At 35.9% G+C, this 16,855-nt stretch overlaps 1 protein-coding gene and 1 pseudogene across 9 annotated transcripts in view; both read left to right on the top strand.

The window, feature by feature from the left end:
* The window catches only part of CHD9 (chromodomain helicase DNA binding protein 9), a 220,928-nt gene that overhangs the window by 197,223 nt on the left and 6,850 nt on the right, over nucleotides 1-16,855 (top strand). For 5 of the 9 annotated variants that reach the window (XM_025447580.3, XM_025447578.3, XM_025447581.3 and 2 more), the window contains 8 exons: nucleotides 1,162-2,070; nucleotides 3,008-3,171; nucleotides 4,321-4,593; nucleotides 5,328-5,496; nucleotides 11,536-11,675; nucleotides 11,991-12,212; nucleotides 14,084-14,212; nucleotides 16,719-16,823. In XM_025447580.3, coding sequence (XP_025303365.1) covers nucleotides 1,162-2,070; nucleotides 3,008-3,171; nucleotides 4,321-4,593; nucleotides 5,328-5,496; nucleotides 11,536-11,675; nucleotides 11,991-12,212; nucleotides 14,084-14,212; nucleotides 16,719-16,823 — 2,111 coding nt within the window. The remainder of the gene's footprint in view (nucleotides 1-1,161; nucleotides 2,071-3,007; nucleotides 3,172-4,320; nucleotides 4,594-5,327; nucleotides 5,497-11,535; nucleotides 11,676-11,990; nucleotides 12,213-14,083; nucleotides 14,213-16,718; nucleotides 16,824-16,855) is intronic. The other 4 variants (XM_025447583.3, XM_025447587.3, XM_025447584.3 and 1 more) reach the window with 3 other exon arrangements.
* LOC112660700 (U4 spliceosomal RNA) lies at nucleotides 802-966 on the top strand (annotated as a pseudogene).

Below are 16,855 nucleotides of genomic sequence, written 5' to 3'. Positions count from 1 at the left end.
ATTGATCTGTTATTTTACCACAAATCCCTCAATTTGGATTTGTCTTATGTTTTCATATGATTGCATTGAGGTTATGCATTTTGTCAAGAGTACTGCAGAAATGGTGTGTCCTTCTTGGAACGTACCATGAGTTCAGGATGTCAGTTATGTCCAACACTGATGATACTGCCCTTGATTGTTTGGCTATGGTAGTCTATGCTGTTTCCCCAGTATAAAATTGCTGTCTTTTCCCTGCAGTTAACAGATATCTTTAGGAGATACTTTGAGATCACACAAATCTTGTTTCTCCTCAAACTTTTACCCATTGATTTCAGTATCCATGAGTAGGTCCTTGTGTGTAATAGTTTTTACTGTGGAATTCTGCTGCAAGCAGACTGTTGCTTTGCTTTCATCTGCTGATCAATTATTCATATCAGAATGTACTCATAAGTACTTATTTAATTCTGTAGGTTATAACCCAATACTGTCATTATTTTGATGCTCAAATTATACGAGCTCTTTTAAGTGGCTCCTGCATTATTTCAACAAATGCTTATCTTTTTTTTTTTTAATACTTCTAAACTGCCAGGATAGCAAAATCTAATGTTGAAACTGAATTAGCTCAAGCCATTACCTCACATAGCATTTGAAGTTTCTTTATTTCCCTCAAATTTAAAGAAAGCCTTTGGTGTTCCTTTGAGTTCATTGCAATGCACTGAGTTACCCTGGTGCAGCTAGGGTTTGTTTATAGAGTATGATTTAACAGTTTTAATTTTTACTTATGATTCCAGTAAGTGTTCTTCTCTTTGATTAAAGCATAGAAGCTTTGTGCAGTGGCAGTATTGTAGCCAATGAGGTTTATCTGAGGCACAATTATTGCTAATTGATTAAGGCACAGATTAGTAAAGACATAGCTCATAGGGAATTTCTTAAATTCTTCTTTATATTCACATACTTCAAAGTTATCCTTTACTTATTTTCAGAAGATCCAGTGTTATGTGTATGGATTTTGGTACTTCTTTTTAAAATTTTTATTTTTTCTCATTTATAAATTTTAAAAAGAATTTCTGGAGATTACACACTGATACTGAGTAGATGTACATTTTAGAAGTTGCATTATTTGTTTTAAATCTGTAACAAAGTGTTTTTTAGGTTAACGTTTTTATTCTTGTTTTAATGTAGAATTGGTGGATCCAAATATTTTTATCCAACCAATCACAGAAGAACGTGCTTCTAGGACTTTGTATCGGATTGAACTTCTAAGGAAAGTACGAGAACAGGCCCTCCGACATCCACAATTGTTTGAACGCTTGAAGCTTTGCCATCCAAACCCAGACTTACCAGTCTGGTGGGAATGTGGCCCTCATGACAGGGACTTGCTCATTGGAGCTGCTAAACATGGGGTGAGCCGAACAGACTATCACATTCTTCGTGATCCTGAACTCTCCTTTATGGCAGCTCAAAGGAACTACAGTCAAAGTAAGATGGCTCATTCAAGGACTTCTACCCCACTTTTACAGCAATATCAAGTAGCACTTTCTGCTTCTCCTCTTACCTCTCTACCTAGGCTCCTAGATGCTAAAGGTATTATTCTAGAGGATATGAAAGTTAAAAGTGAAAATCTTAAAGAGGAGCCTCAGTCTTCTGAAGAAGAATCTATGTCTTCTGAGGAAACCAGGACACTAATAAAGTCTGAGCCTGTAAGTCCAAAGAACGGTGTTCTACCGCAGGCCACTGGAGACCAGAAATCTGGTGGAAAAGGTGAAACAGACAGACGCATGGTTGCAGCCAGAACAGAACCCCTAACTCCAAACCCAGCTTCTAAGAAACAGCGAGTCCACAAAAGAGGATCCGAATCTAGTTCTGAGTCTGACTCTGATTCTGAGAGATCATCCTGTTCTTCCAGATCATCTTCTTCCTCGTCTTCCTCCTCTTCTTGTTCCCACTCTCGATCAGGCTCTAGTTCTTCTTCTTCATCCTCTTGTTCTTCAGCATCGTCTTCATCCTCATCCTCATCCTCTTCCTCATCATCCTCCTCTTCATCTTCATCAGAAGAAAGTGACAGTGAAGAAGAAGAAGTCCAAAAGCGAGGTATATGCATAAAGTGCTTTTCTGTTTTATGACATTTCAAGTGAGAATGAAAAGAATTTGGTTCAGATAACTGAAGCATGTTGAAAATGGTTAACTTAAATTTTATACGTACAGATTTGCATAGGAAGCACTAGTGAAAAGGGAACTAGAATTACTGGTGCACATACCTCTATTCAATATTCAAGGTACTGCAAAATGGGTTAGTCAAGCAGAAATTAGGCATTTTACACAATAATTTTAGTTCCTTGTGATCACCATCAATTTAATGTTGCATTTCTTCTGAACAAGTTGATCAGTAAACAAATCAGGATCGTATTCTATAACAGCCATACTTAGCAGCTATCTACTCAGAGCAATAGAGGATAGGTATGACAGCTTGCCAGCAGAGTGGTGTTACATGGCTCTCTCCTGCAGGTGTACTCACCACAGCCCATAGTTCAAGTGCAAGGAAATGAGTTGACATTGAGTGGGCACAGGAGCCAGAGTCTCTTGTAACAACTCTATGGACACAAGTTTCAGGGTTGCCACAAGGACGTGGCCAATTATAGGAATCCCCTCCTTGGAGAATTTTAGTATGCCTGTCAAGTATTTATGGTCCTCCCAGTCCAAATATAGTTGATCAGTCAGGAGTTTATCTGTTTCCAGGGAAGCAGACCTACACAATTAACTGAGGGTCACATTTTCATGCAGGCAAGGGATGTTTTGTAAACCTCTTCCCTTAAACTTCTTAGTGCTGCTCATTTTGCTCTTATGGTAATTTTTTAAACCATGAATACTTTATTGTATCCTAGGTGAGTTTTTCCTTTTTTTTTTTTTTTTACCATTTGTTTCACTTCTAAATTTTTCCTTTTTAAATATATCTAAATAATTAAGATTTGAAAAGTATATATAAACTTGTTTTATGCAGTCTTTTTGAAACAGTTATAATTGTTCTCAGCAGAAGGTACCCCTCACGTGAAAGCCTATGATGAAGAAAGTGTCGCATCACTGAGCACTACCCAGGATGAGACACAGGATAGTTTCCAGATGAACAATGGGACGCCAGAGTCTGCTTACATCTTACAAGGGGGATACATGCTAGCAGCTTCATATTGGCCAAAGGTAAATGGATAGTGTCCTGTGGAACAGATCTTTTTTTGAGTAGTTTTGATTCTTTAATGGTAGATATTCTTCTCATATGGAAAAATAAGTCACTGTAAAACGTAGGTGGCATTTTGGTGTTAGCATGAAAAGTATCAACTACTATCAAGTAAATAGGTCTACTGGAATGTGTATGTTTCTCAACATAACCTTAGAATGTTTGGAATAAGAGATAATGCTTACATTCATAAACAAGTTAATATTCAAGTATTTGTTTATGAAGTAGGTGCTTTGAGCTGAGTCTCCTTAAAGAAATTTACCATAGCCAATGGTGACTTAGAAAAAAAGTTCACTTAGGTACATGTGCTTTCAGTGGCAAAAGTTCAGGTTGGATTCATATAATTCTTCTATCAGTATGTGGCTAGACTAGTGTAAGAATACTTAACCTTTAGGAGAATTCTACTCAAAGCACATGGGTGGTGCAGTTGCTTCAGCATCCAACTCTTCATTTCCCCTCAGGTCATGATCTCAGGGTCATGAGATTGAGCCCCACCTGGGCTCTGTACTCAGCATGGAGTCTGCTTAAGATTCTTTCCCCCTCTCGACCTCCTTCCCCCATTGAGTGCACATGCTCGCTGTTGCTCTCTAAAATCTTTTAAAAACTTTTTTTTTTAAGATTTTATTTTACTTATGAGAGACACAGAGAGAAACAGAGAGAGAGAGGCAGAGACACAGGCAGAGGGAGAAGCAGGCTCCATGCAGGGAGCCCAACGTGGGACTCGATCCCAAGTCTGCAGGATCATGCCCTGGGCTGAAGGTGATGCTAAACCGCTGAGCCACTTGGGCTGCCCTAAAAAACCTTTTTAACAAAAGGAGAACTCTACTCTTACCTAGTTCTCAGTTGTTTGAATTTTTACGAGGAACCTGTATTAACTGTGTAATTATAAAAATAAAAATAACAGAAGTCTATCGTATAATATTTTTGAACTCCAATGTAAATTCGTACTTGAATTCTTACAGAATTATGATATGGGTATGCGACTGTGTATATATACCAAATGTATGTATGTTGTACTGGGATTATATCCATCAAGGCCCTGAGCCATTTCATCTCCAAAGGTCTGTGGTCTGATTGTTGAAATCACACTTTGATGTGGCATGCTCTTCCAGGACCGCGTGATGATCAATCGGCTGGACAGTATTTGTCAAACAGTGCTGAAAGGGAAGTGGCCTTCAGCTAGAAGAAGTTATGATGCCAACACAGTAGCTTCTTTCTATACCACAAAACTGCTGGACAGTCCTGGTGCAGCTACAGAATATAGCGAACCTGGTGTACCCACTCCCCCAGGTGCCGGTGGTAAAGAAGAACATGATCAGTCAACACAGATGTCAAAGGTGAAGAAGCATGTACGAGAAAAGGAGTTTACAGTGAAAATCAAAGACGTATGTTTATTTTTATTGCCCTAGGACCCGATTGCGATTACGTGTGCAGCATGCTTTTTCTGCAAGTGGCTGCCTGCTCTCACTCTTACTTCCTTCACATACTTGTTTTCTGGTATTTGGATTGTTTTCTTTTTGAAATCCAGGTTATTAAACTTGAATATTCTACTAGAAGGATCATCATTAAATATGTTTCTCTACCTGTACTTCTGAAAATAGTCCTTCTGCCGATCAAGAATGCTTTTCTTAAGCAGTCTGACAAACTCTAATTGTTTTGATTCTTTTATGTAATATTTAAGTGGTATGTTGGTGTACTTTCTCTTTTAAACATTTAGCATGCCCTGTTATCAGTAATATTTCATTTCTCAGTATGATTTTTGAAGCTAAATTGATTACTCCATGTCTAATACATGGGTAACGTTCTCTGAAATGTCATCTGAATAATGTACTTAGAAATGTATGTCCGAAGCTGATAGTACTAGTCATATGAAAAACTGTTTTGCTCAGAAAAGTGTATATAGTACCTGGATTTTTTTCTTTTAAGATGGAAGACTTAATATTCATTATAGAAATGAGTTGATTTTTTTCTTCTTTAGTTGATTTCTGAATAAGAAGAGAACTTGATTAATGTTTCAGGGTTTTTAATTCATTTTTTTCTAAGTAAAAAATTTCTCCTAATAGCTGAAATGAGTTTTTTTTTTAATTGTTTCTTTCTTGATAATGGTGTTTGTTAACAGGAAGGTGGTTTGAAGTTGACATTTCAGAAGCAGGGGCTTGCTCAGAAAAGACCATTCGACAGTGAAGATGGTGCTCTGGGGCAGCAGCAGTACCTCGCTCGGCTTCGTGAGCTACAGAGTGCATCAGAGACCAGCCTCGCCAATTTTCCCAAATCCATGCCAGTATCAGGTGACTGTGATGATGATAATTCCCTTAGCATGAAATACTTCTGCTGTCATTTCCAAATTCTCTTTTATTTATTCTTCTATTAAAAATTCATTTGTCCTCTAATGTTGAGGTCTCTTTTATGTCTATAAATATATAATTTTAGGTCTTAATAAAAACCTACTGGGACTTTTAATCTGATGTTTTAAAGCAGGGTGCAGTCTTGTTTTGGGGTCCTAAATATTTGGGTAGAAATAATCTGTCAAGTAGTTTTATACGGGTAAAAGTTCCAACAGCATTTTAATATGAAAGCAGATTGTGAATGTGAAGGCAAACACCGAAATCACATATTAATGGTGATTAGTGGAGGAAGTTAAAATGAGAAGTTCTGGAAAGATTTTAGAGACAGTGTTGTCCAGTGATCTACAGGATACGGGATTGTCATGACTAACCCTGAAAGATAACCCTTCAGTCTCATGGAATATTTGCAGGAAAAAAGATTGTTCCTACCTTAAACAGCCCTTTATATTACTGGGCAGCTCTGATTATCACAAAATTCCTTCTTATTTGGAAGCAAATTTTGCCTGCAGCTGGTTTTCCTTAATGATTGAAATTCTGTCTTTAAAGGTATCACAGAATCAAGCTATTCCTGTCTATATGATAATCTTAACATTCTGAAATCCGTGATCATATCTTCTCCTCTTGTGACTGTGTCTTTTCTGACCTTTTGATAATTTGAATCAACAGTATTTACTAAACACCAAATTGGAGCTATGTGTTGGGTGCTCTATAGGCACTGAGGAAACCATACGAAGTTTGTTTTGTTTTGTTGATCTTGGGCTAATGTGCTTTAATTTGTCTGTGTCCCTTTTAAAGTGTAGGACCAAAAATTGAGAATTTTACTTATGGCCAGCTGAATCTTTAAAAGTACAAGTTGTCAATTAAAGCAGATTAAAGACTTGAATTTCTATTATACCTTCCATTTACATAAGGCTACAGACTCTGTTTCCATATTCTAGTACCCCCAGTTGCCATGCAGTACTTGGAAACATTTCACAAATTCTGTTGTGCTTGTGCACAGTGTATGGAATTCCTATGATTTGGGAAAATAATGCTTTATTATAAGTGTTAAATTGATAACTATTCCCAATTGCTACTATCATGACTTTTTAATTATAAATTACAATTAAATTATAAATTAGTATCATCAGCATTACTTGGTCTCTTACAGATTCATTAACCATTTGTTGTAATTCTCTAGTTCCTGGACTTTCAGACATGTGTAGATTGCAGTTCAAAATAAGTCAGCCATGCTTCTGTTACTGAAGTATAACTTCCCCAAACTGTGCTTTTCATATATTTAGGGAGCTCTTTTTTTAATAAGAAAATGGGAACAGATGGGGAAGATAAGCTATGAACTTTTTTGAGTAACCTACTTGGAGTTTAGAAATACCACTGCTTGAGGCATCTGTCCCGAAGTTAGTTAAGCATCTGTCTTCAGCTCAGGTCATGATCTTAGGATCCTGGGATCAAACCTCGTGTAGGGCTCCCTGCTCAGTGGGGCGTCTGTTTCTCCCTCTCCCTCTGCCCCTCCCCACTGTGCACACACACGTGCACATGTTTTCTCTCTCTCTTTATCTCCCTCTCTCTCAAATAAATAAATCTTTATAAAAAAAAAAAAAGAGGGGAGAGAGTAACTGGGTGATGGGCATTAAGAAGGGCACATGATATAATGAGCACTGGGTGTTATATGCAACGAATCACTGAACTCTACTACTGAAGCTAATAATACAGTATATGTTAATGTAAATAAAATTTTAAAAATACCACTGCTTATACTCTGATAACTTGTTTTTTTTAAGATTTTATTTACTTATTCATAAGAGACACAGGCAGAGGGAGAAGCAGGCTCCATGCAGGGAGCCTGATGTGGGACTCGATCCTGGGATTCCAGGATCTCACTCCCTGGGCTGAAGGCAGCAGCTCAACCACTGAGCCACCCAGGAATCCCTGTACTCTGATAACTTTACTATAAAATGGAATTGACATTTCTATCATCTGAATGTTTTATTTCTGTTGCAGCTGAAGGATGTACAGCCTTTACCTTTAACTCTTAGATAAATAATATTATCTTTAATAGTATGAGCAGTAATTGTAACACAATCTGCAGCAATACAAAATATTTAAAAGCTTCAAGCATTAAAACTAGATAGAGTTATTATCTAAGCATCAGTGCTCATCCATCTTAATAACTGCAAAAGTGAGGGGATCCCTGAGTGGCTCAGCGGTTTAGCACCTGCCTTCGGCCCAGGGCATGGTCCTGGAGTCCCGGGATTGAGTCCCACGTCGGGCTCCCTGCATGGAGCCTGCTTCTCCCTGCTTCTCTGCCTATTTCTCTGCCTCTCTTTCTGTGTCTCTCATGGATAAATAAAATCTTTAAAAAAAATAAATAACTGCAAAAGTGAAATCTAGATTTTTCTTCCAACATGGATCTTAGGAAATCTGTTAACAATTTTTTGCCTTACGTTTCTTATTTGTGAGACAAAGAGTTGGGGTCGGAGAGTAGCATTGTTGGGTAGATTAAATAATATATGCATTGTTGGGTAGCATTGTTGGGTAGCATTGTTGGGTAGATTAAATAATATATGCAGACTGACTACTATGAAGCCTGGCACTTAATTAGATGCTAAACCTATGTTAAGATCTAAACTTCACAGGTTTTAGAATTAGATACTAAACAAATTAGTAGAATTCTTAATATCCAGAAGCCTAAGCTCTTTTTACATCTATGTGGGTACCCTCTGAATTTTATCTGAAAGTTTCAAGTAAAGATACAAGTTGAAATGTAATTTAATTAATGGACGGAATAGTAATATAGCATAAATTACAGTAGGACAAAACTAAAGAGCTCATTAGAGAAACTATCTAGAATAGTGAGCAGAGGATGATAGAGTTGCCAAACAACCTGGGATTGAATTCTCTCATTTACCAGCTGTGACATTGGGCCAGTAACTTAATGTTTCTGATCTCATTTATAAAATAGGCTTAATAATACCTCTGTGTTTTGTGGCTTTGTTTTTGTGAATTTAAGAAAACATTTTTTAAACCTAGTTCAGTGTATGGTACCCAGTAGGCATTCAGCAAAAAGAAGCTATTTTTAATATTGTTATAATTACATCTAAGATGAAGACAATACAAACTTTTTAGAGTAGATTAGGTTAAATTTTCCATTTTGGTTTTTAGCTAAAATCAGTAATGTTTCTAAAAATCACTCAGAAATAAGTCTGAGAATATGGTTATGAATGGTCAGATAGGGTATGTTAATAAACGTACACTTTGTATACAATTATATATACAATTTTTTTTACAGTTTTTAAATTACGTTTATTTAGCATATGTACACATAAAAGAAATCGCCCTCTGATCCCACCCAGCAGAAAATATGCACAAACCCAAGGTATATGTGGAGGGAAGGGGCCCCAGCCCCAAGTTAGTGGTTGGGATGGTGCAATCCTGGGGGTTCCAAGCCCCAGTCAGGAGAGGGCTGGCCCAAAGTAGTGGGCAGTCCCCCTGCTGCCAGCCCTAAAATAAGCGTGCACCATAGCCAAAGGTCTGTTTAAGGCCCTCATAGTAGTACCGCTGCCAACCCTGACCTCTCTTCCTCAGGGGCAGGGATTCCTCTGCCTTCATGCACAGCTCAGTCTCTCCATTCTTGTCAAGGAAGGTCAAGGTGATGGTAGCAAAGTGTCCTTCTGGCCAAGATTTGTATAAAAATTGTATACAATTGTACACATTTGTGTACATTTGTATAAAATTGTGTTTCCTGAGATAATTATATTAAATACTTTCTTATATAACATTGGAATAGCAATAAAGGGAAAGTAAAAAAGAAATGAAAGACACTGTCTGCCTTTCAGTTGCTTGGTAGACAAAGACCTACATGTTAAAATATTAGTCATTAAAAAAAACAAGATAATATGTTTTGCTACACAATGCAGTATAGTTAAAAAATACTGGAGAAGGGGAAAGTCTCTACTGTCTAGAAACTTAGGCAAAGTCCTGGAAGAGGTAGAAGTGAATAGGATCTATAAGAGGAAGACCAAATAATGGCCTTTCTGGAAAGTGACCTTCATGGCAGAGAAGGATGGGCAGCAGGGAATAGTATGGACCAGAGACGCGATACTATGGTTTTGTGATAAGACTGACCTAGCTACTGTGTGAGCTCCTACTGGAGAGAGATTTGTATGAAATCAGAGCCTGCTTAGAAAAGGTGAATGAATCTAGATTATAGGCAACATGAAAACTGAGCTGGGACAGGGATTGAGGGTTATGTAGGAAAGGGGGCTGATGTAAGGTATTTCATTCATATTAGAATGAATAAGAAACCATGAGAACTTATAAAATAGAATGATACTTTTAAAAATGATACTTTGGGAAAGTTGGTTTATTATAGCTAAAATATATGATAGTGAAAATATTTTCAAATCATATTTATAATATTTTGTTAATCTCCTTACAATAAAATTCATTTTGTAGATAATGAAAGGGTTTTTTAAATAAAGTTATATCATATTCCTATTGTGCTTTTATATGCAAACACGGTTTTTAATCATTGTAAGTAGCTATTCCTTACCATATGAATTAAGGTGCCATTTTGAAACTGAGGTGTGGTGAATGTAAATGGCTTCCATTAGGTTACATGACCAGCCAAAGGGCAGCTCCTTATTCAGGGATACACAGGACTTGCTCTAAAAATTCTCTTTGATTGAAAAAGCATTTCTCACTATAAGCTGTGAACTATTTTAAATATCTCATCCTTAATATTTTCTTTTTTTTTAAGATTTATTTATTTTAGAGAGTGGTTGGGAGGAGCAGAGGGAGAGGGAGAGATTGTCTTAAGCAGACTCTACACTGAGCACAGAGTCCAACATGGGGCCCAGTCTCATGACCCTAATATTCACCCTAGCTGAAACCAAGAATCAGATCTTATCCAGCTGTGCCACCCAGGCACCCAATATTTTCTTCTAATAAGAGAGTTGTAGATTTTGTACTTTTTGAGGACAAGAACTGCATTTAACTCATCTTTGAACCATCATAGTACCTCATACCTATGTACAAGCTATTTGATAAATGTTTACTTATTGGGAAAATTGGCTGAATGCATGGAACTATTAGATTCATACCTCTTACATTTTTATTGAGAGTCTACTGAAATGAGGAATGATAAAGGTCAGTTTAATTTGGCAACTAAAAAGTTAGTGATGAAAAAAAAAAAGTTAGTGATGATCTTAAAATAGTTTTAAAAGGCTGGCATGGGAAATGGGAACAGACTATGGGACATTGAGAAATGAGTTGTTCATGAAAAATAGGAGTATATCAAAGACCAACCCTTTAAAAGTTTTGAAAGTTATAAAAAGGCTGAAAGAGGTTTATTTTTTGTTGACATGGGCCATGTTTTTAAGTTGAGGAGAAGACTCTAATGCAAAATAAGATATTTTGGCACAAGAAAGTGAAGATACTTGAAAATAATAATCTTTCAGAAAAGGTAGAAATTAGGGGCACCTGGGTGGCTCAGTTGGTTAAGGATCTGCCTTCATTCAGGTCATGATCCCGGGGTCCTGAGATTGAGTCCTATGTCAGGCTCCCTGCTCAGCAGGGAGTCGGCTTCTCCCTCACCCTCTACCCTCCCCCCACTCATGTTCACTTGCTCAGTCTCTCTTTCTCTCAAATAAATAAGATCTTTTTTTGAAAAGGTAGGAATCAATAGGTTCAAAGAAAGAGGGATTTGTCTTGTATATGAGAAAGACATGTTTCTTCCTCTAAAATGGAAAGATAGGTGTGTGAATATCAGAGTAAAAAATTTGAAGAGACAAATCAAAAAGTGGCTTTATAGTTCTCCAAGTTCTTAAATGAGGAATAGGAGTGGTTTTAGCGCAAAAATTACTTGATGTAGGATATGTAAAATAAGAACTAACACTTTCATATATTTAGAAAAATTTCTGCTTTTGATTTGCTTAAGATTTAGATTTTGATCACTATTTTGCATTTTTTTAATATGATTAGGTACTTCCATTCAGTCAACTCTTGGTGCCAATGGAGTTAGATTAGACAACCAGCCCATAGTCAAAAAAAGGCGGGGAAGGAGGAAGAATGTCGAAGGTGTTGACATCCTCTTTTTTAACAGAAATAAACCACCTAATCATGTAAGTAAAAACTACTGATCCTTGAGTCCAAAATTCAATTCTAGTAAATATATATGTAGCTGCTTTGTGAGTATCTTATAGAATAAAAATATTAATTCTGAAATTAGATATTTTTGGATTGTATCTCAGAGGAATCCAACACTGCCCAAGATTTATGAAACTTTTAAATTTGAAAAATTTAGCAAAATTTTATTTTTTTTTTCAGAATTTTAAACAACTTACTTTTTTCCTCTTCAAAAAAACTTGCTTTTATTGGACCAAAAATCAAATGATAAAGCATTGAAAATAGTATTTTCATTTGGTGTTTTTCTACAGGTTACTTTAGGCTTAAACACCTCACAGATTTCTACAGGGATAAATCCAGCATTGTCCTATACTCAACCTCAAGGAATTCCTGATACAGAAAGTCCAGTTCCAGTTATTAACCTCAAAGATGGGACAAGACTTGCAGGCGATGATGCGCCAAAGAGAAAGGATTTGGAAAAATGGCTTAAGGAGCATCCAGGTTATGTGGAAGATTTGGGAGCTTTTATTCCTGTAGGTGATGGCTTATAAATCTTGATATATTTTATTTTTGTGGTTTATCAAATCTGCAATGATGAAGCATACATTTTTACCCACTTATGTAAATATGTGTTCTGCCCAAGAGTAAGGAAAATGAGCAGAAAAAAATATGATCATTTTCCCCATGATACAACACAGTGCCATTTCCATTTTTCCATTCTGCATTTAATAATAAAAATTGCCTCCAATATACAGAGTACTGTGTTAGATCCAGTGAGGGTTGTAAAGGTATAAGATTTCCAGTCCTTTTCCTCAGGGAGTTTACTTTAAAATACTAATGATCGGGATCCCTGGGTGGCGCAGCGGTTTAGCGCCTGCCTTTGGCCCAGGGCGCGATCCTGGAGACCCAGGATCGAATCCCACGTCAGGCTCCCGGTGCATGGAGCCTGCTTCTCCATCTGCCTGTGTCTCTGCCTCTCTCTCTCTCTCACTGTGTGCCTATCATAAATTAAAAAAATAATAATAATAATTAAAAAAAATAAAATAAAATACTAATGATCATATTAAACAAGAAGAGTTTTTTTAAAAAAAGATAGCACTATAAGGCATGTTCATAAAACAGCAGCCAGTCTGATATTGCAGGATATGTGAGAGATTGAGTGGGGTAAAATAGTAACTGGATAGAAAAGTGAATTTAGGTCCAGGCTCTGATGCGATGGGTCTGCCATGCTGAAGAGTGAGCATTCGTCTCTTGAATGTTCTCATTGGTCAGAAATAGCTACAAACATCAAGCCCTGCTTTGTTAAGTTGTAGAGGTAAGCGGCATGGTTTGATGGAAAGAGTTTCATTGCCAGATACTACCACTTGCTGGTTGCATGATCTTGAGGAAGGTAACCCCTCCACACCTTGATTCCCATTTGTAAAATAATAATATCTTTTAATATTGTGAAGATTACTTGAGGGGAGATAAGCAAGACTATTAGTGAGATGAAGAGAAAAGCCCCAACTAGCACAAACATAGATTGTATCAGCACAGAAAAAAATCTGATATTTACGATGAAATCTATCAGGAAAAAAAATAAGGAACTGTATGATTTAGAGGAGGCTGCTCCAGCATTATTGGCAACTCCTTCAAACATTAGGAACACAGTGGTCTGTGAGAGCATTTAAGGAAGGACCTCATTTCAGGAACCAGAATGCATGCAGAATGATAGTGTTTTGATCATATGATGGCCTTGAATATTTGTTTAAATATATAAGGAAAAGATTTATGTAATCCTTTTTAAAGTCATATTTAATATTTTATTATACTGTTGACCCTTGAATACCACAGGTTTGAATTGTGTAAGTTCACTTAGACTTTGATATTTACAGTACAGTACTGAGAATGTATCTTCTCTTCATTATGCTTTTCTTAGTAACATTTTCTTTGCTTGAGCCTACTTTGTTGTAAGAATACAGGATATAATATAAATATAGCATACTACATATTTGTTAATCAACTGTTTATATTATCAGTAAGGCTTCTGGTCAACAGGCTATTACCAGTAAGTTTTAGGGTAATCGAATTAAATGTGGATTTTCGACTGTGTAGGGGCAGTACTCCTAATCCCCATGTTGTTCAAGAATCAACTATATTAAATATTAAAATATTTAAAGCTTAAATATTTTTAAATTATATATTTTATATTATATATTTAAAGCTTAAATATTTTTAAAGTGTAACTAAAGGGTAAATTCTTTATTAGATATATATTGAAGGTAAAATATATGTATCTTCAATATATTATATGTAATTTATATATGTATCTTTAGTATTATAGAATTAAATTATTGGATCAGCTCTTTTATACTGTTTGCACAAGTAAGGATTTTAAAGCAATTTCTTTGGTTATATATTTTAGAGAGTGCAGCTCCATGAAGGGAGGCCCAAACAAAAAAGGCATCGTTGCAGAAATCCTAACAAACTCGATGTTAATAGTCTTACTGGAGAAGAACGTGTTCAACTGATTAACAGAAGAAATGCCAGAAAGGTATATATATATTTATTGTTAATCCTTTATATTTAGGAGAACTTAAGAACACTACTTCATTATGGAATATTTCCTAACAGACATGGAAATGGGTTAAGACTAGCAGCTTTGTGGGAAAAGACATGGACTATAATTTCATGCAATCTAATTTCAGTTCCCACATCTTTGGCTAAGCTGTGGAATAAAATAAACAAGTCACTTTACACACCTGTGCCTAATCAGTGTGGCACTACAAAAGGACACTACCTTCAAAGCAGTGGTTCTCAATAGGGGGCAGTTTGGTCTTCCAGGGACATTTGGCAGTGTTTGGAGACATTTTTGGTAGCTACAACTTGGGAGGTGAGGAGATAGGTATTGGGGAGATGGCAAGCAAGGAGAAGACTGCTGTTGACATCTAACAGGCAGAGGTTAGGATGCTGCTAAACATTCTACAGGATATGGTAGAAGACCCATCCAGAATGTCCATGGGGCAAAGGTTGAGAAACTGATGAAAGAGGTACTATTCTCATCAAGCCATTGGAGATTTACATTTTTATCACTGTAATTTCCTATTAGATGGCCATAAAGTATCTTGTTCCTTTAAATCAGCATATTACATAATTTTCTGACAGGTGAAAATGAACTGTCTTAAACAAAGGTCCCTAAACAGAATAAGGGCACTGTAATATTTCTCTTTCTGCTTTTTTGACTGATGAATGCTAAGAGTCAGTTTTTGCAAATTCTATTTCTAAACCAAATGTTCAACATTTTGTTTCCCCAAATTATTTTTGTTTATGGATTAATAGATGTCTCCTTCACCTCAAAAGTAAACGATAGAACACCTGTGGCACTTTTGTAGGCTTATAGAGCTGATGTTTTTATTATGTTTTTTTATGTGGATAAGCATGTAACAAAATAAAAAAGATGGCCTCAGAATAAGAACAGAAGATTTCTCATTGAGTTTCTTCACTCAGAAATTAAATTACCTTTACAATTGTTTTAAAATTGTTATGTGCACCAATTCATTAAAATTAATACTAATTTGTCCCCAGTTTTATGGAGAGAGCTTATTCAGCTTTTGTTAATGCTTTAAAATGATGTCATAGGGAGATTAGGGAAAAAAACAAGATGATGTTTTAGTAGCATTTTACCTAATTTTGTGCTTACATAGATGATTACAAATATTTGCACTTCTTCATATAACAAAAGTTAGCATTAGCAGATATGAATAAATTAGTCTTAGCCAATTTTAAGGAAATGAAACAGTTTTTTATCTTTACCTGTTAGGTATTAAACACTCCTAATTTTATCTTTAACTGTGGTAACCGGACAAGGGGCCTGTTCATTTCCCTTAATTTGTAGTTATCTATTGTTCTGAGTCTCTAGCATATAGGCTTAAGGATTGAAAAGAATCTACCTGCTGAATCCCCCATAAACCACCCACAGGGCCTCCGTTTAAATTGGAACTTAATGAAAGGGATAACAAAAAGGAGAAGGCAACAGAAACCACAGAGACTAAGACTATAGAAAATACTAAAAAAGAATACTTGTAGGTATTATAAATGACCATATTAAAATCCTGTCTATATCCTATCAAGAAATAGTATATACTCAGAGAGGTCTGGAAAGAGGAATTACAAAGTACCTTTAAACTCTAAAGGAACATTGAATTGGTAGATCCGAATCATTTAAGTTTTAAAATATTTTAATTTCCTACTGATTAGTATATGTAGTTTTTAAATCTTTTCATAATGTGATTAGTTGGTTATATCACTGTTCACATTCCAAAGATGTTTATATTTTTATACTTCAGGGTTTTAATTTATATAATAGATAAGAACATGAGTTTGTGAGACCGGAGTTTGAAAGCTGCCCCTAACGCCTACTAGCTGGCATAGGTGACTTATATAAGTTCTCTGAGGCTTAATTCCTTCATTTGAAAAACAGAAATAATACTATCTCAAGGATATAGTGAGAACTAAAATAAATTTACATACTTAAAGTCCTTAGCATGATACTTGGCATATAATCAGAAGAAGAATTTATTATTTGTTATGTGCCAGATGCTATCCTAAGGCACTTAAATTGTTTCATTTTATCCTCATAAAACCCTGTGAGGGAAGTGTTATTCTAATCGCCATTTTACAGATCAGAAAACTGAGGTTCAGAGAGATTTCCTGGTTTATCCCAGTTCACATAGCTGGTAAGTTTGACTCCAGAGGGTATATGCCCTTAACTAGGATATATTGCTTATCTAGAAGAGCAAGTGAATGGTAGTTATTCATTTTACTATTCCAGTCACTTTACTTAAAGCATTTAAAATTTACATTACCATGTATCTATATAGGATATTAGCAGCACTTTTGGCTTATGGTAGTCCTTTTTAATATAGTAGAGATTGTCAAAGATGATTTAAGAAACACCTGTGTTTTAAGGAAATAAACTCTGTATAGCCCAGAATAAAAGCAAGAAATATCTTCATATTTAATAGTGTTTTTAAGTGTCTAACAATCTTTTTTATTTGCAGGTTGGAGGTGCATTTGCTCCTCCTTTGAAAGATTTATGTAGATTCCTGAAAGAAAATTCAGAATATGGAGTAGCTCCTGAATGGGGAGATGTTGTTAAGCAGTCCGTGAGTATTTCGTAAATACTAACTCACACATC

Source organism: Canis lupus, chromosome 2, assembly GCF_003254725.2.
Source record: "Canis lupus dingo isolate Sandy chromosome 2, ASM325472v2, whole genome shotgun sequence".
Lineage (NCBI taxonomy): Eukaryota > Metazoa > Chordata > Mammalia > Carnivora > Canidae > Canis > Canis lupus.
Note: the sequence above shows the minus strand (reverse complement) of the source record. Positions and strands in the feature narration are given on the sequence as shown.